This window comes from Seriola dumerili, unplaced genomic scaffold (assembly GCF_002260705.1).
Source record: "Seriola dumerili isolate Sdu_G_001 unplaced genomic scaffold, Sdu_1.0 BDQW01000003.1, whole genome shotgun sequence".
NCBI classification, from domain to species: domain Eukaryota; kingdom Metazoa; phylum Chordata; class Actinopteri; order Carangiformes; family Carangidae; genus Seriola; species Seriola dumerili.
In genome coordinates this window covers 18,529,824-18,556,226 of record NW_019174258.1, presented here as the reverse complement: position 1 = coordinate 18,556,226, position 26,403 = coordinate 18,529,824, and the positions used below count along the sequence as shown (strand labels likewise).

Sequence of the window (26,403 nt, the reverse complement as noted above, 5' to 3'; positions counted from 1 at the left end):
TCCCCTGCCCCAAGCCCCCTCAGCCCCTTTAAAGAGCCCATTAAACAGTGTTGTAATGCAAACAGTAAGTCCGAGGAGAGGGAGGGCCAGGTGTCGGGTGCGGAGTGGATGAGTGTCTAATGCAGCCATTACGAGTGGTGGGGAGGTTGGGTGGATTATCATAAAAGCATCTCCCCTCCCTCTAATGTGGACATGTCTGATCAATACCAGACTCCTGGGAGGAGACGGAGGGATGGAGGGATGAAGGATGAGAGGAAAGGGAGCAGCTATATTAAACTATCCACTGGCTGAATGCTCTGTTGCCACACCATGGAATGGCAGCGATGGGCACACAGAGGTTACAGAACCTGAGGAGTGGTAGGAATGACACCATCTTATCTGATGCAATATCTCAGTCATGTGATGACATGCATTTAAACATTTTACCAACATGATTACTGAACTGACAATGGAAATAGGTTGAAACAGTATAAAGAGTGAATAACCACTTATTCAGTTATTTTGATTTTGGCATTTAACGATAACCAGTATAATCACTTAATAAATGTTTTGTAACACACTATGAAATATAGGAAGTGTCCACAGCTGTAGTATAAACAGGTAAGGAATGGTAAATACTTGTATTTATAACACATTCATAAACTGTTTTAAAGTTATCTGTGGATGATTTGGACGTATATATATATATATATATATATATAAAGTTAATCTTCAATCTTCAATCAATGTACCTAATTTTGATTAAGCTTGATGAACACTTACATTTATTAGCATTTTAGTCATTTGAAAATGATTAGTTTTAGTCTAGTTTTGATCAATACAAACTAAAGACATTTTTGTGTATTTGTCAATAAAAAAAAGTCATCTAATTTTCACTGTCCATTTTAACTTAAATGCCTCCTGTGTTTTTAATCATCATTATCACTGATTGTTGATGTAATCAGTTTAATTTGTGTTGTTCTACAGAGGAATCGTTCCTCTGTTTTTGTCAGTTTGAGGAGTATTATTCTTGCCAGGCTCAAAGTGTAATAAAAATTACATTAGCTAGCAGCTAACATTAGCGCCTAAGACTCACCAAGGGTTGAGTGCAGACAGTAGTTGGACACTACTTGGATAGTAAATTGCTACATCATGGTAAGCTATATCATTATCTCTGTCACATAAACAAACACCAGAGCAGCTGCATCACATATGAGGCAAAACACATATAATGTATGCTGTCTCACAATAGGTGCAATGTTTACACACCTTTCATGTTTTATGGTTGTTTTAAATTTGTGTTGTTCTACAGAGGAATCTTTCCTCTGTTTTTGTCAGTTTGAGGAGTATTATTCTCGCCAGGCTCAAAGTGTAATAAATTTACATTAGCTAGCAGCTGACATTAGCGCCTAACCTGTTAGCGAAACTACTTTTTCTTCTACAGTACTTACATTAGACAGGCTGCAATGCATGGTGGTCTAGCTCAATCAATGTACAACTACAACTGTGTCCCAATTCAGGGGCCACATCCACAAAGGCGGAACTGAAATAAGACGCTCTGGTATACAGAGATTTTCGCTGTGCGTCACCAGCTGTTCCTTTCTGTTGCGTTGCAAAGCAGTTACTGTTGCAAAGCACAGTTACTGTTGCCTAACTACATGTAACTTTTTTTCACAAAGACTTGAGGTTTTAAGGCCCCTGGTTTTAGCAGTTGTACTGTTAGTTGTTGAACTGAGCTGAAACCCAATACTTACATTTAACAGTGTGATCCTCAGGTTCTCTGTTTTGTTGCTTGCTTTCATTACTGACGTGCAATGAATTTTGGGATATGTTGGGCCACGAAGGATCCACCTGTTGGATCCCTCGTTGCCCAGGAAGAGAAGGCTGCTTTTCTTTTTCTATTTGAAGGAGCCTGTGATGTCGGTCTTCAACTGTAGCCTCAGAGGGATGAAGCTCCTGAATTGGGACACAGCTACTGTTTACCTGTTTCTACAGTACTCAGTGTTCTGGGTGAAATATTGCAAAACTTCATCATCAAGTACCTAATCTTAAGTTGTTAAAGAAATTTTGATATGTCTGTTTTGAAATTATACATATTTGTGTGTTGGTGTGTGTGTGTGTGTGTGTGTGTGTGTGTGTGTGTGTGTGTGTGTGTGTGTGTGTGTGTGTGTGCGTGTGGACTTGTTTTACTGTATTCGTTTGATATGAAAACCAGGACCTATACTTGTGGGGGCCAACAGCTTTGTGGGGACCCAACAAGTTAAAATGGCTGTTTAAAGGTTAAGACATGGATTTAGGGTTAGGGCTCAGCATTCAGTTGTGATTGTGTGCGTGTGTGTTTGTAGGAGTTTGTGCTAATGCTTTTACCTACAGGTGTGTCCAATGTGTCCTTTTGAAAGACATCCTCACACTGTTTCAGTGGTAGTTTGAACTGACAGGCAGCTGGCCGCCATCAGTCTTCTTCATATTGGGAAGACATCTTTCCAGAACATGCCCCACTCCTCCACTCCTCCACCCAAAACCCTTCTCCACTTCGACATCTCTAATTTAGACCCAAAAGCTGAGATGAGTCATGTTGGAGAACGTCCCCATCACAGATGACCGTACATGTGATTCTCACAACTGGATGGAAATGAACATTTAATGGTGACTCATATTTTTAATGCCTGCATAGAGAGTGAGTGTGACAGATAGATGGCAGTGGTTTCCAACACTGTCAGTAGTTGTACAACAAGATTATAAGTACTTCCTATTAAACTTCCCACAGATCATCAATCCCAGAATGAGTGTAAAGGAGACGTGACTACGCACTGTCTCACTGCCACTACTGGATTTATCTTAACTGGTGTTTATCTTTATAGGAACAGATACATAAAAATAGAACATTCTGTGATTATCATTTATAATCTAAATTGCAATAGTCATGTGTGACGTCATTGACTGATGCGACTGCTGCGAGAGTACAGACCCAGCACCCTGATGCATTCATTGCAATATCAGGGGATTTTAACCATGTCACTCTCACCTCTCACCTGACTGGCTTCACTCAGTATGTTGACTGTCCCACAAGGGAAAATAAGAATTGGTTGAACCATGGAATACAATGGACACTGTAATACCAGCAAGAATTGTATACTGCTTTCCAAACAACAAACCCTGGATCACCCGTAACATCAAGACCCTCCTCAAGTAGAAAAAGGAGTTCAGGGATGGAGACAGAGAGAAGCTCAGGTGTGTGCAACATGAGCTGAAGAGGAGATTAAAGAAAGAGAGTAAGCTGCAGCACAACAACACCAGAGAGGTGTGGAAAGGGATGAGGTCCATCACTGGCTATAAAGAGAAGAACAGCCAGGCAACATCAGGTGATGTGGACAAGGCCGATGAGCTCAACCTGTTCTACAACAGGTTTGACACAGCCTCACCTGTTCGCTCTCCCACTGCTTAAGCTGCAGCTTCTCCTACGGCATCTCCTCCACAACCTGACACTGCAGCTGTAACTCCCTCCACACTTGGGTCAAGTCTCCTGTCCTTTACAACAGAGGAGGTGAGGGCGGAGCTCAAGAGGCTACGCCCTGGAAAAGCAGTCATGGCCGTTCTAGTGTAAGTCTACAAACAGGGAGGGTCTCGGTCCTGTGGAAAACATCATGTCTTGTTCCCGTCCCTAAAGTAGGATGATCGGCTGAGATAAGTGACTACAGACCAGTGGCCCCCACATCACACATCATGAAGACCCTGGAGCGGCTACTTTTCCACCTTCTGAGGCCACAGGTTGAACATGCACTAGACCCACTACAGTACGCCTACAAAGAACATATTGGAGTGGAAGATGCCATCCTTTACATGCTCCACCAGGCCATTCTTACTTGGATGAGCCAGGTAGTTACATGAGGATATGATCTTTGATTTCTCAAGCACTCGAGCACTGGGACTCCACAAGGGACTGTTCTGGCTCCATTCCTGTTTACCTTGTATACGGCTGACTTTAAATACAACTCTGAGTCCTGCCACATCCAGAAATACTTGGATGACATAGCTATTGTGGCGCGTATCAGAAATGGGAAGGAAGAGGAGTACAGGGATCTGACGATGGCCTTCAGTGAATGGAGCGACAAGAACTGCCTCCTTCTGAACACCTCCAAGACCAAGGAGGTGGTCATGGACTTTCGGAGGTCTAGGCCCACCCTTCAGCCAGTCAACATTCGAGGGAAGAACATTGAGGTGGTACACACTTATAAATACCTAGGTGTGCACCTGGAAAGTAAACTGGAATGGTCCCTGATAACGGATGCCATCTACTGGAAGGGGCAGAGCTGGCTCTTTTTCCTCAGGAGGCTCAGGTCTGTGCTTGGCAGGAGTCTGGAGTCCACCCTCTCCACAATATTCTGGCAGGACAGAGAAACAGCTCTGAATGTCTCATCTCACTGCGCTGCAGAACAGAGAGGTTCAGGAGATCCTTTGTTCCCACTGCCATCAGGCTGTAGAACACTGTGGACTAATTTAATTATTATTGTTTATGATTTATCATTAACTATTATTATTATTATTACTAATGAGCTTCCAGACACCTGAATTTCCCCTAGGGAATAAATCAACTATCTATGTAGCTATCTATCTAGCTTTTTTATACTTTCGATCATTGAAGCCTGTCCCAGTTCACACAGAGGACACCGCTTGTTGACTGTGAGCTGCTTCCTGACTGAATTGTTAAAACTTTGGTTTTGGCTAACCTAAGCTAAGTGACACATATCTGGTAAAAGAGCAGGTAAAAACAACTTGCTAGTTAGTTAGTCTACCCACTTTTTTAAATCTCAGCCTCTGTTCAGAACAATCACTCACCCACTATTGAGTCCACTATGGTGAATCAGCCATTTTGTAGTGCTGTTTGAATTTTCAACCGTGACTTTTATCCACTGTATAGTTCATACCAAAATGTAAGCTGTGTCCTAATTCAGGGGCCACATTCTTCTAAGTCTGCATTTGATCCAACAGGTGGATCCTTCGTGGCCCAACATATCCCAAGATTCATTGCGCACTGGTAATGAACGCAAACAACACAACAGAGAGCCTGAGGATCACACTGTTAAATGTACGTATTGTGTTTCAGCTCAGTTCAACAGCTAACAGTACAACTATTAAAACCAAGGACCTTAAAACCTTAAAAACAGGTATGTATTGTCAAGGTTGCTAGGTGACAGTAACTGTGCTTTGCAAGGCAACGGTAAGGAACAGCTGGACAGCTGGTGCCGCACAGCGAAAATCCTCTATATACCAGAGCGTCTTATTTCAGTTCCGCCTTTGTGGATGTGGCCCCTGAGTTGGGACACAGCTGCAGTTGTACAGCGATCGAGCTAGACCATCATCCATTGCAGCCTGTCTAATGTAAGTACTGTAGAAGAAAAAGTAGTTTCGCTAACAGGTTAGGCGCTAATGTCAGCTGCTAGCTAATGTAAATTTATTACACTTTGAGCCTGGCGAGAATAATACTCCTCAAACTGACAAAACAGAGGAAAGATTCCTCTGTAGAACAAAACAAATTTAAAACAACCATAAAACATGAAAGGTGTGTAAACATTGCACCTATTGTGAGACAGCATACATTATATGTGTTTTGCCTCATATGTGATGCAGCTGCTCTGGTGTTTGTTTATGTGACAGAGATAATGTATATCTTACCATGATGTAGCAATTTACTATCCAAGTAGTGCCCAAGTAGTGTCCAACTACTGTCTGCACTCAACCCTTGGTGAGTCTTCTACGTAGCAAACACTATATAGTGAGTGAGTGAGTGAGTGGCGAGTTAACAATCTGAAAATGTATTTTCAGTTTCTGTTCTGGAAACAAGGAAATCTCATCCAGATCACACTGACATTCGTGACAACGCAAATTTATAAAAAATCTATAATCATAATAATAACAATAATACTAACAACAATAATATCAATAATAATAATAATAATGATAATAATAATAATAATAATGATGATAATGATGAACAATCCAGTATCATTTATTTGTTATTTCTGTTCTTTAACAAACACAATTACCCTTGATATCTCCTGATAATAATAAATTGACGTTGGAAGATAGTGTTTGTGGATGTGGAAGAAAAGAAAGTTGTGATGACATGCTACTAATCGGGTTACCTTAGATGCTAACCTGTTAGCCCACAAGCTAAAGTTTTGGTGTTCCAGTGGTCTTGGCCTTTTGAATAAAAACCCCCTCTTCTGTGCAGTGCTGGTCGGCTTTGTCTTTATGAACCTCTGTCACTGATATGACACAACAACAGTTCATATTTATTAAAGCTTTTACCTTTGTTCCAAACAAAGCAGATCCTCTGGTGCGCATGAAGCTATGTGTCATCCGCTCAGTTTCTCTGCAGCTTCTGGCATGTATTGCAGAGACGGAGCTAAACGCCACCTAAAGGAACCAAATCCATGGAAGATGAAACACTGGACACAGTCACTGTCAAGGGATTTTTGCAGATGCTACTTCTTAAATGTAATCAGTGATTCTTTTAAAACTGACATCCACAAACTTTGTTTTACATATTTGTGTAGCTGCCATTTGCCACGTGTGCTTGGAGTGAGGTACCATCACTGTGTCTCCCATTTACATTTACTTCTATGTCCTCTACACTCTACACTCACTAACTAAAGAGAGAAGAATATATTCATAGTAAGCACTAATATCCTGTGGTCTTGTGTTAAATTTGAAGTGCACTCAGTGGCTAGCTCTGCTTTCACTAATGCTGTTTTATATAAAACCAATCTCTATGAAAGCCCTGCGCCTCCCACACACATGAACAGTCCTGACCTCCCCTCTCGCTGCATGGTGAAAGCGCTCCCCTCAATTTTTTTCTTGTTACATCGTTTTCCATCTCCTTCACACATAACCACATACACACTGCTGCAGGACTGCATCACACAAGAATAAACAGATGAGTCCTATAATGTCGTAACACACAACTTTCATCAGCTCAGGTTGCTCTGCTCTATATGGGTTGTTCTGTGCTCTGAGTGATTTACAGTGACTGCATTGAATGATGGCAAGGAGTGACAGGTAAACCTCGGGCCATTTGGCGTGGTGACCGGAGCCTGGTACGGACAGTTTGCAGGGAGCGGGGAGGCAATAGCTCCCCTTTTGGCCTTTTTTACTGTCAGCTAAAGTGAGGAAAGGCAGGTCAACACTTGGATCACACACACACACACACACACACACACACACACACACACACACACACACACACACACACAAAGATTAAGAAAAAAAACACTGCTTCCCTTGCAGTGGTGCTATATTGGGACAGGTTCTGCTCGATATGGAGGTCAGCAACAAGAGACTACAGGCAGTGCGAGTGAAATCAGTGCTAACCAAGACTGCCCTATTGATTTGATATTAATGAAATGTACTAATATGTAAATATTAAAAAAGAAATGGTCCTCATAGAATCATAGTTATTTTCTCTTTTTTTACAGCTTTGATTATAATTATTAATTTCACATGTTGATTTTCAGATTTGAACCCCCCCACCCCGATATACATGACTGGGGCCATTTAAGAGGATGACAAGATTTCTATACTGAAATTAGATATTACATCCATGATTAATCAGTTAATCTATTGTCGACAGACAAAGAAATAATCAGCAATACTTTTGATAATCTAAAAAACATTTAAGCCAGAAAACATTTTTGGTTGAAGCCTCTCTTTTCTTTATTTGATATGGTAATTTTATTCTTTTCTGGCATTTAATAGACCAAATGATTTATCAGTTAATCAAGAAAATGTATCAACAATGAAATTGAAATTAAAAATAAAAGGATTTTCCTGTGATTGTTTTATGGTTGTAACAATGTTTCAGTTACCATGTGAAGGTCAAATAGTAAAAAGAAAAAAACATCATTCACAGGTGACCAACACTGTCCTCTAGAAATTACATTTTAAACTGCATCAGCAACTACATTTTGTAGGAAAGTTAATCTCATTTCATCTTTATCATCATTATGTTCATTGGCAACATATTTATTTGAATGAACAAAGTGTTGCATCTCTTGGTTTGGGTGGCTGGTGGGTGTGTGAAACTTTTGCTCCAGAGACCAGGGTTTGCATCCAGATGTGTATGTGGTTAGATTTAGACAACAGCAGCTCTTTGGTTAGGTCATGTTAGTGAAAGATGGTGGTTTAGGTTAAAGGTGAATAAAAAGGTTTGTGAACTTTTTCTTTATTATATAATACAACCAGACCAGGATCTCTGACCTGACCCAGGATCTGTGACAGTCAGAACAGAACCAGGAAACAGGTTCATAAAGCTGGAGTCACTACAGGCGGATGTGAGATCAGATAATATGGTGGAAAACAAACAAGTAGTCCGTGAACATTTTACAAATATGTAAATTACCAACACTTCCTCATGAGGTTTTAAATGTATCCAGTCACAATCATGTTTCCTACAAAAGGTATTTACAGATTAGTAAATCTACGACTGACAAACCAATGAAGCCAGACTGCAGGTTGACACATCAGCAGTATGTTACTTGGCTTCATCAAATTAAGAAAGTGTAAGGGAGTGTGTAATGTTCTCCCAAAGCTGCTCATCTGCTCAACCACTCAAGCCCCTTTCCCTCTTCCCTACAGGAAGGCTAATAACAGACATGTAAGTAGGCAGCATGACCTGTTCTGCTGCACATGTAGTTTATTTGCTAGGGGCGCAAACACGTCTGCAGTGCTCCAGCCCAGGGAGCAACAATCTGACAAGCAGCGCAGACCTAATCCAGGCCAGGTCTGGGGCAGTGTTTGGTATGCATCCCTTAGGTATGGAATAAATACAAGGCTGGTAAGACGATCTGCCTGCCCGGACAACTGCAGGAGAGTGGAGGGCGTTACATGCCTTGACGGGATGTCTCTTATCCATATATGTAACCTCATAACATTTTGAGCTTTTCACAAATAAGAACAGCTTTGATCTCCTGTGGAAAGTAATGCAGTTTTAATGTCCAACTTCAAGGGCCATTAGCTGCATTTTTATCAGTTAGCAAGGCTGCTCGGCAAATTTCTGAATGTCAAGTCAGGGGGGTGTTGCTTGCCTGGAGGTTAGAGAAGCCACTTTGTGATTGGAGAATTGTCAGGTTGAGCTCCTCACCAGGAGAATGTGGGTGGACTCTTCCCTCGCTGCAGCACTTCAGCTCAGTTGAGTTACCTTTGAGCAAGGCACTGAACCAGAGAAAGACAGGAAGTATGAAAATGAGATTATACATGAATCTGAGGAGTGTGAGAAACATGCTGTGAAGTTGAAGCTCTGGGTAAATTAAGGTTTTCATGAAAAAAAAAACGAAGGAAAGTCTGTTTTGCACTTTCTACTCAGTGAACCTTTAAAGTGTGTCTCCACCTGGTGGCAACCCCCCCCCCCCCCCCCTTAAGCTGCACGGGTTAGAGACCAGGTGTACCTGTTTAAACTTGCTGTGTAATTTGTGGATTAGCAGATGCCTCTAATGGCTAAAATCATCAGAGTTTCGCTTCTGACACAGAGGAGAGATGTGAGGGAAGAAAGAACACAAAAACAGAACAGTAAACTAAGCTCTCCTCTATATGAATTCACCATGAGCTGAGTAGACACACACTTATGGAAATCATAACAAACATATTTACATTGAGCGGCAGCTGCTTTAAAAGCTCCTCTCTCATGTCTTTGTGTCACAGTTACCATTTTTAAAGGTGTAACAGTATCAAAGTCAAGAGTCAACCTGTGGTTAACTCAGTCAGTTAACAGATTGACTTTGATCTTGATCTTCAATATGTATTTTTGAAAAGTCTGAAAGGTTAAGAAAAAAAAACAAAAAACATGAATGCCTCAATCACCCAAAGTTAATTGCTCAAGATGATTAATCCCAAAATTAATCAATATTTTTCACCCTTATATGACCAGTCACACAAACATGATGCGAACCTCTTCCATCTCTATCCTCCATCCAATCAACATGGCACAACTCCCTTTTTGTTTTTATGGTGATTCAATTGGAGGAAAACAGGATCTGCTCTTTTTTATTTCCTATATTCACTGTATGATTTATGTTAAGCTCCAAACACATACCTCCTTTGTTACCATGGGTACTGCATTTGTTCTGCTACATGTATGTAGCTGTAAAACAAGGGGCTGTATGTTAGTAATTTCTTCTTTTTTTGATTCCTTACGTTGAGATATATTTACATTTTTTTCCTGCAAACTTAAAATAAGTTAAAGTTGTCAGATGCTGTTGTACAAACATTCTTTAAAAGTTTTTAATGCTCATCTCAGTCTGTTCTAAAACAGTATTGAAGTTTGATCCCATCCCAAGGAGCACATACTCCTAAAGATAACACGGGTTTAATTTTTGTCATGTGTGAAGTCCCCCTCTTCCAGAGAAACACTCAGCACAGACACTGACACATTCCTAACAGCACAAGGCATAACTTGTTATGGAGGCTGTTCACAGGACTGTGTTAAGGTAAATCCACACACACACACACACACACACACACACACACACACACACACACACACACACACACACACACACACACACACACATACACACACACTGGGCTGTGTGCACTGAGAGGGGTAGCGTTCATTTAGGGCATTACTCAGACGGAGAGAGAGAGAGGGGAGAAGAGGGAGAGTCTCCCCTGACTGCATTAGGAGAGCCTCCAGCCTTTGTGATTCCTTTTGATCAAATCTCTGTGAAAGATGAGTGTCATGCCCTCTTCCAGCCAGCTGTGAGGGGACTGCCCTGTGACTCTGAGGGGGTAGACGTGTGTGTGTGTGTGTGTGTGTGTGTGTGTGTGTGTGTGTGTGTGTGTGTGTGTGTGTCTGCATGCGTGAAAGAGCATGTACACCTCTATGTGTGCATGCAAGTGTGTGTGTTGTGTGCACAGGATAGGGAGGGAGCAGGCAGCTCCTGAGGTGAGAATGCTGAGTGGGAGGATCTCATTCCAGCCCCCTGTGCCCAGTTTCAACACACACACACACACACACACACACACACACACACACACACACACACACACACACACACACACACACACACACACACACTCAACATCTTGAGTAGTTTAGAGCCAGTCCACAACAGCATGAGAGGAAAGAAAGCAGAGGAGTGTGTGTGTGTGTGTGTGTTTGGTGTGTGTGTGTGTAGTGAGAGTAAAAGCACAGTGACTTCTCTCTTTAGTAGAGTGAGTGTTGGTGGCTCGGTGTGTCTTCGTGTGTGAGAGCAGAGAGCAGCAGAGTACATGTGTGTCTGTGTTGTTGGAGGAGACGCTGCTGGGTGTGATGGCTCTTTTGCGTTAGTACTTGTGCGGGCAGGAGAGTTGTAGGCAGTTGTTTTGTGGGACTCGCAGGGAATGGCAAACTCCACGATATCCTTGGAAACATCTGACTAAATGATAATGGCCGAGGTAAGAGAGACGGCTTTCACTGCTCTTCTCTGTCTGCTCAGCTCTTCTCTTTCACACTGCCTCCACACAGGATCAGGACGGCTTTAACAAAGACAAACTGGAGGGAGTTCATGTGGATCGCAGTGACAGGCAGGAGCAGACTTTACTGTTGAGATGTGTAGAGATGTTTTATAATTCATGATAATGTAGATGTGCATTTGTTAGTTGATGTATGACATGCTGGTGTAGTTTTGATTGTACATATATATATATATATATATATATACACATATATATGTATATATATATTTGCTTTAGGATTTGTTGCTACATAGTTATCTGTAGGCTTCTGTTTCATTGTCATTTTTTTTGGTATAAGTGCCAAAATTCAGGTCTTGTATATGAGTTTGTTTTTTTTTTGTTTGTTTGTTTTTTTGAGAATTTATTTTTTCCTGCAAACTAACCCTTTTTTTTATTCATGTAGCAAAAGGGGCCAAAGTTCTCAAATGTGAAACGTCTGAGTAAAATAGTCTAAAACTGGCTAAATGTGAATTTAAGTTAAGGACAGTCTCATCAAAGAATAAATGAACACTCAAATCCAGTGTCTGGAAATTGAGAGTTTGTGAAAGTTTTGAAAACTGATCCAAAAATCAAAAATGTCTGTGTTTTAGTCGCTCTCAGACTCTTGAAATGTGTCTGTCTTATGTGACTAATGAACAAGTCAGAATGAGATGAGTTTGCCGCCTTCTCTGTGCGATTGTCCTCACATGCCTTCCAACAACACCACAGACAATGTCCAATAAAAACTGACAATCATTCAGGCTTCCTTCGCTTTAGAAAAAGTTTCTTTTCTCTTCTGTTTCATCCTCTTTTCTTAAATTATTGTGGTATAATTTATCTTTCTTTTTTCTACTCTATTTAGTAAACTTTAGCAGAAAGAGCCCAGGTCTTACCTGGGCCTGTTCTCCATCCACACATCTGTCCATCTGTCTGTCATTAGTTTGGAAAGCAGAGTAGCTTGTAGCCTCCTGCGGCTTCCTGTAGCTTTTTGTAGCCTCCAGTAGCCTCCTGTAGCCTCCTTTGGCCTTGTGTAGCCTTCTTTGGGCTCCTGTAGCCTCTGGCCACAGCCTATTGGAATGTAATTTAATAATAGCCTAATGTTTTGTTGCAGCCATAATGTAACAATTAGCTGAGCTGTCTGTGTAGTGGTGGTGTCGGTAGCAGCAAAACAAGCTCTCCGTGCCTGTGTGTGTGTGTGTGTGTGTGTGTGTGTGTTAAACAGTTGGAGGAGAAACAGTTGTGGTTTATTCCCTGTTAGATGGCTGCATGTCAGAGCGGAGCAGCATCTGAACAGGCCGCAGTCTAACTTGTGAAAATAAATGTGATGAATTAAGTGCAGGTTGAGCAGAAACTGTGTGATGATCAGAGCTGTGAAGCTGCAGTAGATGATTCTTTCATTTAGGTTTTTTTTCTATTGAAAGAAGGACTGAATTGTTTTACCACATTTTATATTAATTCATATAAATCTGAGACTGACTTTTTCAGACTTTTTGATGACATTTATTAACTTTGATGTAATCATAAGACTGCACTGATACACCTCATTGGCTGTTGTGATTCTATAATATTTCATCAGTGGTTTAAGGTAAATAAGGTTTAAATTCAGATTAAAAATCTCCATTATGAAAATAATATTTTGAACATTTAATAATGTATTGAATCATGACTGAGCTCTGCCACAAATGAGGTTTGTATTTTCTTCCTCTAACAAGTCGGCGTTTCCATTTTCTGATGAGTGAGGTCATTACTCTACCAATCCATGAGAGTGATGTGGACGCGTGTGTGTGTGTGTGTGTAAGAGACAGTTGAATGGCTTTGTGTAGCTCTCTTCTAACACAGTCATGTCCCATCTTCACTCCTGCTGCAGCTCAGGCTGTCTGTCTATTGTTTCTTCTTTCTACCTCCATCTCTTTCTGTGGGTGTCTCTCTGCTCTTCTTTAGTGCTGCAGGGCCCCAGGGCACTGTGTTTGTGTGTCAGAGTTGCGACTGTAGCCTGCCAACCTCGTCAGCTTCATTAGGTTCATGATGGTCCATCCATGAGAGGATGGATGTGTGTGTGTGTGTGTGTGTGTGTGTGTGTGTGTGTGTGTGTGTGTGCGTGCATGCACGCGCGCGTGTGTGTATCTGCTCCTGCCTTTTACCCCCTTCAGTGTCTCCTTGAGCTGTGATCCGCCCTCCTGGCCCCAACCTACCCCCTTAACAGCCCCAAACTCCACACACACACACACACTCACACACGCAGCAGCCTGCTCTGCGCTGCCACCAAAAAGGCTTGTGAGGATTTGTCAGCCAGATGTGACAACATTGTCAAGAGGCTGGTGAGCAGAGAGGGAGATCTGATATTAATCAGAGCGTAGCTGGGAGCCAAACTCTCTCAGACTCAGTGTACTAACATGTTCCCTCATTTAATTCCTCTCTGAGCCAAACACTCCCTCTAAGTTCCTAACAGGGAGCCACAGACACCAGGAAGCCAACCAAACGTTGGCTCACTTCTCCACCACCCACCCCCCACACCTCCACCCCACAAGCTCATCTCTTTGTCATTTAAGGTTTTTTTTCCTTAAAGAAGACAACCACTTTCTCATGGACACTCAGGTAAAGATCTGCTACCTTTTTGTTTGTTTTCTCTGCTGTGTGCATGTGTGTGTGTGTGTGTGTGTGTGTGTGTGTGTGTGTGTGTGTGGTGATTGACTGCTGGATCAGTTTGAAATAATGAGTTTTTCACGCTGTCTTTGGGCTGTATGGACTCTTAATAGGCTCAAACTCAGCCTGTCACTACTTGCACTCGCACAGGTTTTTCCTGGATTTGTCTTCTACTTTTCAGCCTCAGTGCTGTGTTGAAGGAACGCTCACACATTTTTCTTTTAATTTTATTTAATTTTAAAAACTACTACTAAAATGCAGTTTACTTTAAAGGCAGCTGTTAAATGGACGCAGGCTGGACGACTTCATAGCTCAGGGTCTGTATATAAAAAGCTAAGTGTTTTATTTGAAACTTGATGTAATGATTTTAGAGAAAATCACAAGTGAAGAGTTTGGACCTGCTGCTTCCTCTTCCTCAGTGCAATGGCGTTAAATCATCAGCTGAAGCGGGATCACGTCGCCTGCTGAGTTGCTCATGTTTTCTAACCTCACTTTTACTAACACTTGTCATCAATTAACATTTTACTACCTCGCTGTCACACACACAATTTGTTCCAAGGCGTGATTTATTCATGAGACTATGTTCTTCACTCATACCGCGCACATACACACACACACATGGTGCAGACGCAGTTGGAACGAGGTTTTATTGGTGGAGGTCTGTGTTATTAGCAGGAAATCAGAGTGGTACCAGCAGCACCGTCCTCCCTCCACATTCCTGAGTGTTTCTGTGCTCAGGCTGGAGACAACATTTATTTCTGCTGTGTGCGTCTGTGTGTGAATGTTCAGCTGTTCTTGATCAGTTTTTATTCTTCTTTTTGTTTTCCTTCAGTTTGACCATTTCAATATATGCTGCCCTTTAATATTGAATAATGAAACTGTTTTGAACAAGTTGAGTTGTTCAGTTGCTGTTGTTGTTGGATTTTTTTATTACAATCCTAAATTTATTTCAGTTTAATTGATATTCTGTAAACTGATCACATCATGTCCCTTTTATAACTTTTAAAATGGGTAATGAGTAAAATAAATTCATAGGTTAAATGGACGAAAAGCAATTTTTTTTTGTTTATTTTATACAATGATTAGTTTATTATAAATTATTTTGTTGATTGTTTTGCAGTTAATCAATTATGTGTTTTGTCAAAAACTAGAAAACAAAGGAAATGTCAGTTACAAGTTTCCAAGGTGACTTTTTTGTTCAACAAATCATAACCCAAAGAAAACTCTAATTTTATATAAAACAGAAAAAAATGGAGCAAATTCACACACATGAGAAGCTGGAACCAGTGAAAATTTAATTTTTTTTATTTCATCCATTAATCTATTTTTTTTGAAAAATGACTATTTGATTCCACAGACTGCACTATCTGATAAATCAGCCTTTATAAAGGTTTCATAAATTGTAACTAATTGTTTTATTCATGGTTAATAAATAATTTATTGATGCTTTATCAGTCATAAACCATTAACCTGTAAATTCAGTTTTTTTTCTCATTAATGTCTTATACCTTATTTATAAAACATGGGTAAATTATTTATTAATCATTACTTACATCTCATTAAACTCTCATAAAGGTGCCATTGTAAAAAATGGTATCAACTGATTTTAATGTTTATGTGCATAGTGTTTATGGGAAAGTGACAAGTGAATATTACAAACTCTCCAAAATCCTAAAGAAAACAATTATTAGTAATAATAATGATAGTAAATCAAAATGTTAATTTGATGACACCTGATCTCAGAATGGGGTTTTTTGAGGAAAGTCACCTGTTTTCAAAAAATCAGTTTTAAGTTGCAGGTGAATGGTAATAATCTGAGTCATTTCTATTTCCCGGCAGGAAAACTCTCACTTCTTTTATTTCCCATGAGCCATAATTGTCTTGTTAACTGATTAATGGCTGATAGTAAAATCTGATCCCGTCTCAGTCGGCCATCAGGCTCGCTCGTCCTCAGAGCTGCTGAGAGCTCGGCTGTTATTCACTCTTTGGCACCAGCACTGCTCATTTCCCCACTGAGTGTCAGTTAGTGCAGGGCTGCTGCTAATTGATTAGTTTTCCACCGCATTAGGCCAACAACTCCTGTCCATCCCTGAGCCGTCTCTGTCCAGGCAGCTGTTCACTTCTGCTCTGTCTCTAAAGCTCTGTGGCTGCTCACAACATATGGCAGGACTTTATTTTAAGAGCCAGAAAAGACTATTTCATTCTATTGCTTGTGTGTGTGTGTGTGTGTGTGTGTGTGCGTGCGCGCGCGCGAGTGCAAGTGTGTCTGAAGGATGTTATGGCTGTTATCCCAGCGGTGGGATGGAGAACATAGCTGTTTTTCTTTCTTTCTGTCTGATTCTGGCTCAGATTGTAAATTGTGCTTTTTCTACATTAGATCCAGAAGTTGTGCATCTACCAGTCACTACATACATTTACATTCTATTAATGTGTTTTCAGAATTGTTAGATAGTAGTGTTACACCGCACAGAGTGGAATGAGGGAGCAAAAGTGATCATGTCATGAATAATTCAATTAGAAATCATTATGTTAACAGATAGTTAAACCTGATGGAGCCAGTCAAATCCATCACAAACATCACCAGTGTCTCATCTGTGTGTGTGTGTGTGTGTGTGTGTGTGTGTGTGTGTGTGTGTGTGTGTGTTTGTGTGTTATCACTCAGGAGTTGTCATGATATACAGATGCTGTTTTCATGTGGCCCCTGCCTTCACTTCACTTAACCTCATACTTTTCTCTTTTCTTAACCTCACCTTCTCCCTCTTTAACCTCCATCTGTCCCACACAGCCTGACCTCCGACTGCACACGCTCCACAACAGCAACCACACAAACACAGCCACTGAAGACTGACGGCAGAATTCACATATTCAGTAAATATATTCACTGAATATGTGAATTCACAAAGTGGAGCTGCCAGCACCAAACAAATTCATACAAACAGAGACACTATAGACTAAGAGACGGAGAGAAACCGAGGCTGTGTAGTGTAGGTTCATAGTATCAGATGCAGTGACTTTCAAAATGTATTTTTATTCTATGATATTGATGGACGTGATTTCAACAGCATTTAATTCCTCCCTGCACGTTACAAAATTATAGTTCTGCTTGGAGTTCGCTCAGTTGTCTCTTCACATGACCTGAGTAAACCTACAGTACTTGAAGTTAAGTTTTTTTTTTGACCTCACAGACGAGAGCAGCTCTGAGTTCATAAAAATGTTAATGCTCATCTGGTTGCCTTTAAGTTTCACCACACACGCTCTAGCAGCAGTATTAAAATTCATCTCTTGTGCCCCGGGTTTTGCCTTTCAGGCACAATGCTAGCGCTGCGCTAACTCCCAGTCCCAGTTTCAACACAACAGTCTGTTTGTGTATTTGGTCATAAATGTAAAGAATGATTCTAATTAATAATACAGCCATTTAAAATAGCATTTCTAATTGTTCGTCAAAACAAACCTGCACCATTTGTCTTTTATTTAACAACATGTAGGTGCGCTATGAAAATGCTAATTAGAGGCATGTGTAATATATTGAAGGTGAGTGTAGAGGTGGTGGTGAGGTGATTTGTGGCAACACTGTTGTACATCACAGAAATAAAGGAGGTGACCCTGTGTTAGCTTTGGCTTCAGAAACACTGACCAGCCGCATCGTTCTGTACAATTAGTCCTTGTGTCATTGACTTCACTGATGTGTGTTAACAGCCACAGCTTTGGTGTGACAACAGTCAGGAGGAGGTGGTGAGGGGGTGTGGGATAGGGGGTGGGTCACCAAGAGCCACTGTAGTGCTGGCCTCCTCTTCTTATCTTCTTCTTCTTCTCTGCTAACCTCTAACTGCTAATTAAGATAAATGTCCACGAGTACACTGTACATTGTTGTGTGAGTGTGTGTGTGTGTGTGTGTGTGTGTGTGTGTGTGTGTGTGTGTGTGTGTGTGTCAGTGTGTGTGTGCACGTGCTTTGACTGAGATGTGTATTAGAGGCAGCAGCAGCAGGAGGTGTGTATGTGCCCACAGTGGGATGGGATTAGCCTAATTGGGTCGTGTTGGTTCTCGGTGCTCTGTAATGATGGGATTATGAAGCCCAGAGATGAGCAAAAGGGTTTTTATACCTTACCACTGTCCAGAGGAGGCCGAGCTGCCCAGCTGGAGATGAGAGCCGACAGAGAGGGTGATAGAGAGAAACGGATGTCATGGGACTGAAGGCCAGAGCTACCACACTGTGCTTCAAGGCCAGCTCACTGCCGCCACCTTCATCTGCGGTCAGTTTATATGTCCTAATGATGAGGGGTTATTGTGAGGTGAAATAATGTGATTCCAGATCTCAAGGACGAGTCCAGCCTCGAGCACAGAACCCAGAAAACGACTAAATGAGGAGGAGGAGGCCCCCTACCCATCCACCCACCCACACTTTTGCTCCTTCTCCGCCCGTGGAGAGGGAGTAAGCTCCAGCGAGGAGCTAAGCATGCTGCTCATGTATACTAAAACCCCACTGATCATGCATTATAGATGCAGAGGGAGAGCAGTGCCGCAGCACAGCCACTCCGAGGTTTTCAGCATGTAGCGCTAACAACACGACTTTGATCATGACTCTGATGATGCTTTTCCCTCAATTCCTGGTGTGTAAATGTTTTTTTGTCCGAGGCGGAGAGACGGGGGAAGCAGAGTCATTTTCAGTGTGTCACTGTAGCGGAGTCCTCTACGCATGGTCGGTGCCAAGTCAGCAGCTGCACACAAAACTTGACCCTTTACTGTCACTCACTCCAAGTCTCTGTCTGAGGCCCAGCTCAGCTCCGCCCACTCTGCTCCTCTGCATGTTCGTCCTCAAAAGATAAAACCCATTAGCAATTGAGCTAACAGACAGAGTATTCTGACCTGTGTGTGCGTGTGTGTGTGTGTGTGTGTCTGTGTCTGTTTGTATGCCTTAGGCATTGATTGATTGAGATAGTTTTGCTGGTCCAGGTGTGTCTGAGACCTCTTGTTACTGTAGAGAAGACCTGCCCTGCAGCACTACTGACACACACACACACACACACACACACACACACACACACTTTTCTTTCAGAGGGTAAACCAGACTGAGTAATACACAAAGGGAGAGCAAAAATACTTAAGGCAATCATGCTCTTTCTTTCAGTTTCTGTGGCGATCTTGACTGTAGACTTTACATTTTTCATGTAGCTGTGTCTGATGAGCAGAGCTACAACCACACACACACACACACACACACACACACACACACACACAGTTACAGGAGGATGAGAGTGCTGCTGTCCTGCACATATAGAAATGTGACTTTAAAACTTTGAATATATACAAAATATAAAGTGGGCTGAACATCAATAATGTCAAGTCTCTGTCAGATGTTTAGAAGAGCTCTGCCTAAACAGAGCGGCGCTTTCTACCAGCTGCTCACACTGTGAAGATTTCACACTTTCCAACAACACCATATACTGTATATCGCAGTGACTTTTGGTGAAATGTGAATAAAATGACACAAGACATTTACAATATTCTCATTTTGGGGTGGAGCAGTGTGGCCTCACAGCAACAAGGTTGTGGGTTTAAACCCTTGTTCAGTCGAGGTCCCCAGGCTTCCTCCCACAGTCCAAAGACCTGCAGGTTAGGTTTAGGTTAATTGGCGACTCTAAATTGCCTGTAAGTGTGACTGGTTGTTTGACTCTTCTTATCTTACTAATTGTTGTATGTGTTTTGTTCACAGGCTATCTGCTGCACCTTGGTGAACTGTAACTGTGACAGCTTCAAGCCTGGGAAGCTGAAGAGAAGACAGTGTGAAAACTGCAAACATGGCTGGGTTGCACACGGTAAGAGCTCACTGTTCATGTGTCCAGGGTCTGTCTCAGGCCATCACAATGGAGGTGGATGGTTTTAATTTGCACCCACAATGTAGAGAAATGACTCAACAGCAACATGTCTTCAGAAAACAGTCCTAGTCAGAATATCAGGAACTGTTTTATCAATGGAAAGATTCAATACAAACTGTTGACAGGAGTTCTGTGGATTATCCAGAGCAAACAGGTTAGACAAAGTTATTGTTCTGCAAGTCTCTCACAATTAAGTCTTGCGTGTTAAAAGGGTCTTTTAGCTCCTTCTCACTGAAGCGTCAACATTACACCGATCCTTGCTGTGCTTCACTGGTTCCCTGTGAGTTTTTTTGTGTACTTATTTATTTGATAAGGACGTTGCAATTTAATATAATTTCTAGACAACGCATGAAACTAATGTGTTGCACAGAGAGTTTATCGCTGTCGCTAATTCTTGACTTCTATAATCTATATGTGGAGTTTATTTCAGCTGGTGATGTGTTCCAGAGTTGTCAGCCCATTATTGAGAAAGCCAATTTGAAGATTTTACTGTTTGCTGAATGGTCAGGCTCCCTTGATCTCCTTATGGTCCTGATGGCTGATGGAGATCTTCTGACAGGGCCCTACAGGGCCCCTCAGCTGTTGACTCCCTGTCACACAGGCAAACTCAGCCTCCTCTATTAAATCTCTTCTTAAAAGGTTGTTATGCAGCATTTGCCATTTTAGCACCATTTTGAAATTTTAAACACAGCAGCAGTTAATAATAGATATTTACATAAATAATGAATTCTGCTTCAGATTTGTATTTTATTTCTTTCAAATAGATTTAATAAGATTCAAAATCAGAGTGACAGGCTGCGTCTGAGTTTGTTACTGTTGTAACACAATCATTGGTCATTCTAGAGTCGTAACATCACAGTGTGATGGGCTGAGGTCTGATCTGTCATCTGTCTGCACTGACACATGCAGCTTTTACCTTCAGCTTCTGCAACATGATTGGCTGCTGTTAGACTGATTCACAGAAAGTCTACTGTCAGGAGTTAAGATCCACTGCTCATTTTGTATTTAGTCAAATCAAAAGGCTGAAGTCTAAGTAAAGTCACAGGTCATTGGTGATACAACCAAACTATTTGTCCACATTGGATCCATGACTGTCTGTTCACCTCCACTGTGACTTGATGACAAATAAGGACAAAATTTGAGGACAATTAAAACCTGAACTAATCTGAAACCTTTATTCTATCAGTGTCACTTTCGTTGTAACACCCAGCCTACCTGCTCCGTACATGCATACTTGTACTGACAAAGAGGACCATCATGCGGCTCCACTGTGTTAAAGCTGCTTTCAGTCGTAAACAGGATTTTTTCTTGTTTATTCTCTGAGAGACAGGAAGTAAAACAGCTGCTGCGACAGGCTCATTTGTTTACAGTAATTACACTAATGTCTCCAACATTTTGTGTAATTTGTCAACTCATTTAATGACGGTGCTGCATGAAATCATCACCTTAATTTTGTTTCTAAAAATATTCACTGATGATGATGAACACACACATTTTAGCAGCGTTAAGTCAAAGTATCAGTGAATCTGTGAAGCACTGACATTTTATAATATTAATGAAGGAGTTATAGTGTATAGTATAACACAGTTATAGTGTCATTTTATTTTTTCAGATAATATTCTCTTATTTATTATTTATTGCTCATACAGTCTTCCAATATTTAAACTTATTTCTGTGTGTTATTTTCAGAGACAGAGCGGAAATTTAAATGTTGTACATAAGCACACCAACAACAGACAACAGTGATGGATAATTTTGCTCTTGTACCACTTCTTTTTTTACATTTTCTGTATTACTTGAATTTATAAATTATATACTTCCTCTTCCTCTCACACACATTTTGAGAAGCTGCTGTTTCCCCCCTCTCTGTGAACGCAGGCATCAGAACAGACTCATGTAATCTAATCCAGTAAATTCTGATGTGTGTATTCCAGCACTGAGCAAGCTCAGGGTGCACCACATGTACCAGAGCAGCCAGGTGGAGATCGTGCACTCCAACGTGGTGTTCGACATCTGCAGCCTGATGCTGTATGGCACCCAAGCCATCCCCATTCGCCTCAAGATCCTCCTGGACCGCCTCTTCTCTGTCTTGAAGCAGGAGGAGGTCATCCAGATCCTCAACGCCCTCGACTGGACTCTGCAGGACTACATACGAGGATACGTACTCCAGGTGAGAAAACCTCTAGAACAACACCTGGGCGTTGTGCCTGTACAGAGACCAAAACCAGAATCTGAACTCACCAGTCAAATATCGGGCAATGTGAGCTACAGCTGGAGACACTACAAAAAAGTGCTAAGATCCACAGACACTGTTGTTCATTAAGAAATAGTTCCACAACATAAATCACAAACTGCTGCTACATTTCTGCTCTTCCGCAGGTTCATGATTCATCATGTAGAACAGCTTCAGAAGTGTTGGGAGCCCTGTGTTTGGACTGTGGACGTAGCCATGCTAGCTGTCTTGCCAGTCTTTATGCTAAGCTAACCTTAACACATTTTGTCTCCAGCTACAAACAAACAATTCCCCACAAAGCTGAATTATTCATTTACATCTCAAAACAATTCCATCAAAGTGTTTAGTTTTTTTCTTTTCAGCCCAGAGGCCGACATGGGAGCCTAAAACTCCAAGTGAGAGTATGTGATGGGAGTGACAGAGGGAATTTCTGAGGAGAAGATGGGTCAGGACAGCACGGCTAAAGACAGGAGAGAATGGGGGTGATCTCTCTTGGTGTCCCGGTGATGTGGCCGCTTATTGCTGTGGCTCCAGCGGCTCGGGGAGTTCTTCAAACTGTGCCGGCCACATTTTAACTATGATGTCTTCTCCTTCAGATTTCGTCTCAAGCCAGAGCCGAGCTGGCTGAGGCCCGGGCTTCAGGCACCGTGTCAGCGCGAGCTCTCATTTCGATTAGTACATCATCAAGTATTCAAGTTGGGCTGCGTTTAATTCATGTTAGCTCTTCTAATGGCAAACGTAGAGTCAGAATCCTCGACAGGCGCCCAATGAATGCTCTGTGATGAAATATTAATCACGGTTATGGCACGAAACCGCTCCTCACTTTCAAAGACGCCTGAACTCACATGTGATTACTGCTGGTTTTAGGGGGAGAGGAGACGCTTGATCAATGTCAGGCTGCTTCTGATCACCCCTCCCTTACCGGTGTATATGTGTGTGGTATGTTTGCGCACATATTTATTTTTGCTTGCCTTTGGGAGTGTGTACATCAGTGTACGTGTCTGCTGGCATGCTGGTATGCATGTTCTCACTGAGACGTGTTCTGCTTCTAATGCAGTGGGTAAACCTACATGATTTAAATGAAGAGAAATGACCTGCGAGATGAAACAGTGTGTGTGTAATGAGGGTTCTCAGGGTTCTGTGCTGCCTGCTTGTATTAACACTCCATCTGATTCCTTTATTTAGCTGCCCTGCCATTCTGTTTTATAGGGTGTGTCATCTAACCCACTGAATATGTATGAGCAACCCAACAGACACTTATGATGCTAATGATGAAATTGCTCTCTCTCCTTTCTCTTTTTATCACTTTCCCTCTCCTTCTCCATCTACTTCACACCCTCCCTCCCCCATCCTACACCGTGCTGCCTCTCCCTGTATTCCTGCCTTGTCTGCAGGACGTAGCAGGGAAAGTGCTGGACCGGTGGGCCATCATGACGTTCGAGGAGGAGATTGCCACGCTGCAGCAGTTCTTGCGTTTTGGTGAGACCAAGTCCATAGTTGAGCTGATGGCTCTGCAGGACAAGGAGGGCCAGGCGGTGCTGGTTCCAAGCACCCGCACCAACTCAGACATCCGCACTTTCATTGAACGCAACACCCCACGCACCGCTGCCAACCTCTCCACATCCAAAGTGGATAAGCTGAGTGGCAACAGCATGCACCACTTTGAGAACTTCATAAACAGCATGGCCTTCATGCTGCCATTCCAGCTGTTAGGCTCTGTCCCCACACCATTCCTGGGCTCGCCAACAGGGACGCTGCAGCAGCAGCACCAGCAGCAGCAGCACCAGCAGCCATGCTGCGGGTCAGTGGAGCAGCAGAGTCAGAGACGAGATGATCAAGGGCGGGACGGTCTGGGGAGGGATAACCCTCTCCCTCTGTCACGACCTCCAGAGAGCAGCCTAATTGGTTCCAGCTCTGTCTCTTTCCCTGATCTGGACAGAAGTGGAGACAAGCCAATGGACAGTCTGTCCACCACCACAAAGATGGAGGCAGAGGACTTCTCCACCAGCGACAACTACTCAGATGGGCCCTCTACACCATGCACACCATCCATGAGCTCTGATGTCACACAGATGTCACCCGATGGCAAACTGCGCTCATTGGACAGGAACGGAGGCAGTGGTGGAGGGGTCTCAGGAGGTGCGGGGGGCTCTCTGAAAAAGGGCCGTGTTTTTTGCAATGCCTGTGAGAAGACATTCTATGACAAGGGCACGCTGAAAATCCACTACAATGCAGTGCACCTGAAGATTAAGCACAAGTGCACCATCGAGGGCTGCAACATGGTGTTCAGCTCGCTGCGCAGCCGCAATCGCCACAGTGCCAACCCAAACCCACGACTACACATGCCGATGAACCGCAACAACCGGGACAAAGACCTGCGGGGCAGCATGTCTGCTGATGAGAACTCTCAAGGAGAGAAGAGGCCTGAGTATGGAACCCCCATCCCTGTCTGCTCAGCAGAAAGCCATAAATCAGTGCCCTCATACATGGTGAGCCACGTGGACACTGGCTCGAAGCTCCACAGCAGCTCATTCCCCAGTATGGGCCAGAGTGGCATCCTCTTCCCCAACTTAAAAACAGTACAGCCAGTCCTGCCTTTCTACCGCAGCTTGGTAACTCCAGCAGAGCTAGCCAACACCCCAGGAGCGCTCCCCTCCCTTCCCCTGCTGTCCTCCTCTGTACCCGTCAAACCCATCACAGCCCCTGAACACTGCATGACAGAACCAATACCAAAGAAAAAGTCGCGGAAGTCAAGCATGCCAATAAAGATAGAGAAAGAGGCAGTGGAGCGAGATGAGCAGATGGATAATGGGAGCAGCTCTGAGGATGATGGTCCTTTACAGGGCAGGGACCAGGAAGAGTGTGACGGCGGCCAGGCAGAGGGGCAGGGGTGCACACAACCAGCTGGGGAGGAGAAGGAGGTGAGAGGTGCTTACACTGGGGAGGAGAGGGAAAGAGACCAAACTCTAGATAGAGACACGACAGAGAGGAACAACAAAGATGATGGGCTGAAGCAACCTGAAGCAGGGGTCATCACCTGTGCATCCTCCCCCTTTGAGAACAGACTGATGGAGAACCACTGTGACAACAACTTACTCTGTCAGGAACTCAACGGCAATGAAAACAGGATGCGCATAAACTCATTGATAGCAGATGACAAATGGAACGAGGGTGAGCATAGGCAGACAAACGGGGGTGCTCTTCAGCTCATAGACCGTGATAAGGAGGGATCTGACGGCTGCGTAGAGGACTACAGTGACTCAGGGCTGTCTCATTTCAATCCTGACGCTGATCTACCGCACCACTGTGAAATCTGCAGTAAGACCTTTAAGAACCCATACAGCGTCAAGATGCACTACCAAAATGTCCACCTGAAGGAGATGCACATGTGCACAGTGGACGGCTGCAACGCTACATTCCCATCCCGCAGGAGCCGTGACAGGTGAGAGGCAGTGCTGTGAGTGTTCATATCCTAATTATAGATAAGCAATCTAGCACCAGACCAGTGGAATGTGCAGGCAGGGATGAGGAGCTAGAACCAGCTACTTTAGTTTGGACCTTTAAGATCAAATTATACTTTCTGCCTTCATGTAGCTGCAAGAATGGTGTAAGTCCAGGAATACACTAGATACATTGCGTGTGCGAAACGTCTTCGTTTTCATTTTGATTTCTAAACAGACAGAGAAAAGACCTGTTGATGTCATATTAACATCACACCAGCAACTTCACATAAAACTAACACCTTCCATTATGGTTTCTACATCTAGTCTGAATCTGAATATGACACAGACTTGAAAAAATACAAATATATTTTTTAACCATTTAAGGAGCTGTATGTGGAGACATTTTAGTGATGTTTTCTGTCAAAAATAAATCAGAAATGAATTTATAATGAAGAGAAATCAAGTAACCTGCAAACTCTATGACGCAGCCAGTGTGAACACGCATAAAAGATTCTTCGAAGCAGTTCAGCGACGCCAGTCACCACGCCCACACGACACAGGCAGTGTGTCAATGTTATCATCTACCCAGGTCCTCACAGACTCTGAGCAGATGTCCTGCACACAAAGAGAGAAGCCAGGTGTCCACTGCAGTTTTGTTTTCCATTTCAATTTTGTGAAATATTACTTTGTCCAATAGTCAGATTGTGCATTAAGCGGGTTAATGGTAACTCACCTAATCTGAGTCTGCACAGGTGTAGACAT

General features: G+C 42.6%; 1 protein-coding gene across 1 annotated transcript in view; it reads left to right on the top strand.

Moving 5' to 3' along the window:
- The window catches only part of bnc1 (basonuclin 1), a 52,824-nt gene that overhangs the window by 25,198 nt on the left and 1,223 nt on the right, over positions 1-26,403 (top strand). Inside the window, exons 2-5 of the mRNA XM_022742326.1 lie at positions 10,891-10,918; positions 19,803-19,905; positions 21,900-22,135; positions 23,593-25,640. Of these exons, the coding sequence (XP_022598047.1) occupies positions 10,891-10,918; positions 19,803-19,905; positions 21,900-22,135; positions 23,593-25,640 (2,415 nt within the window). The remainder of the gene's footprint in view (positions 1-10,890; positions 10,919-19,802; positions 19,906-21,899; positions 22,136-23,592; positions 25,641-26,403) is intronic.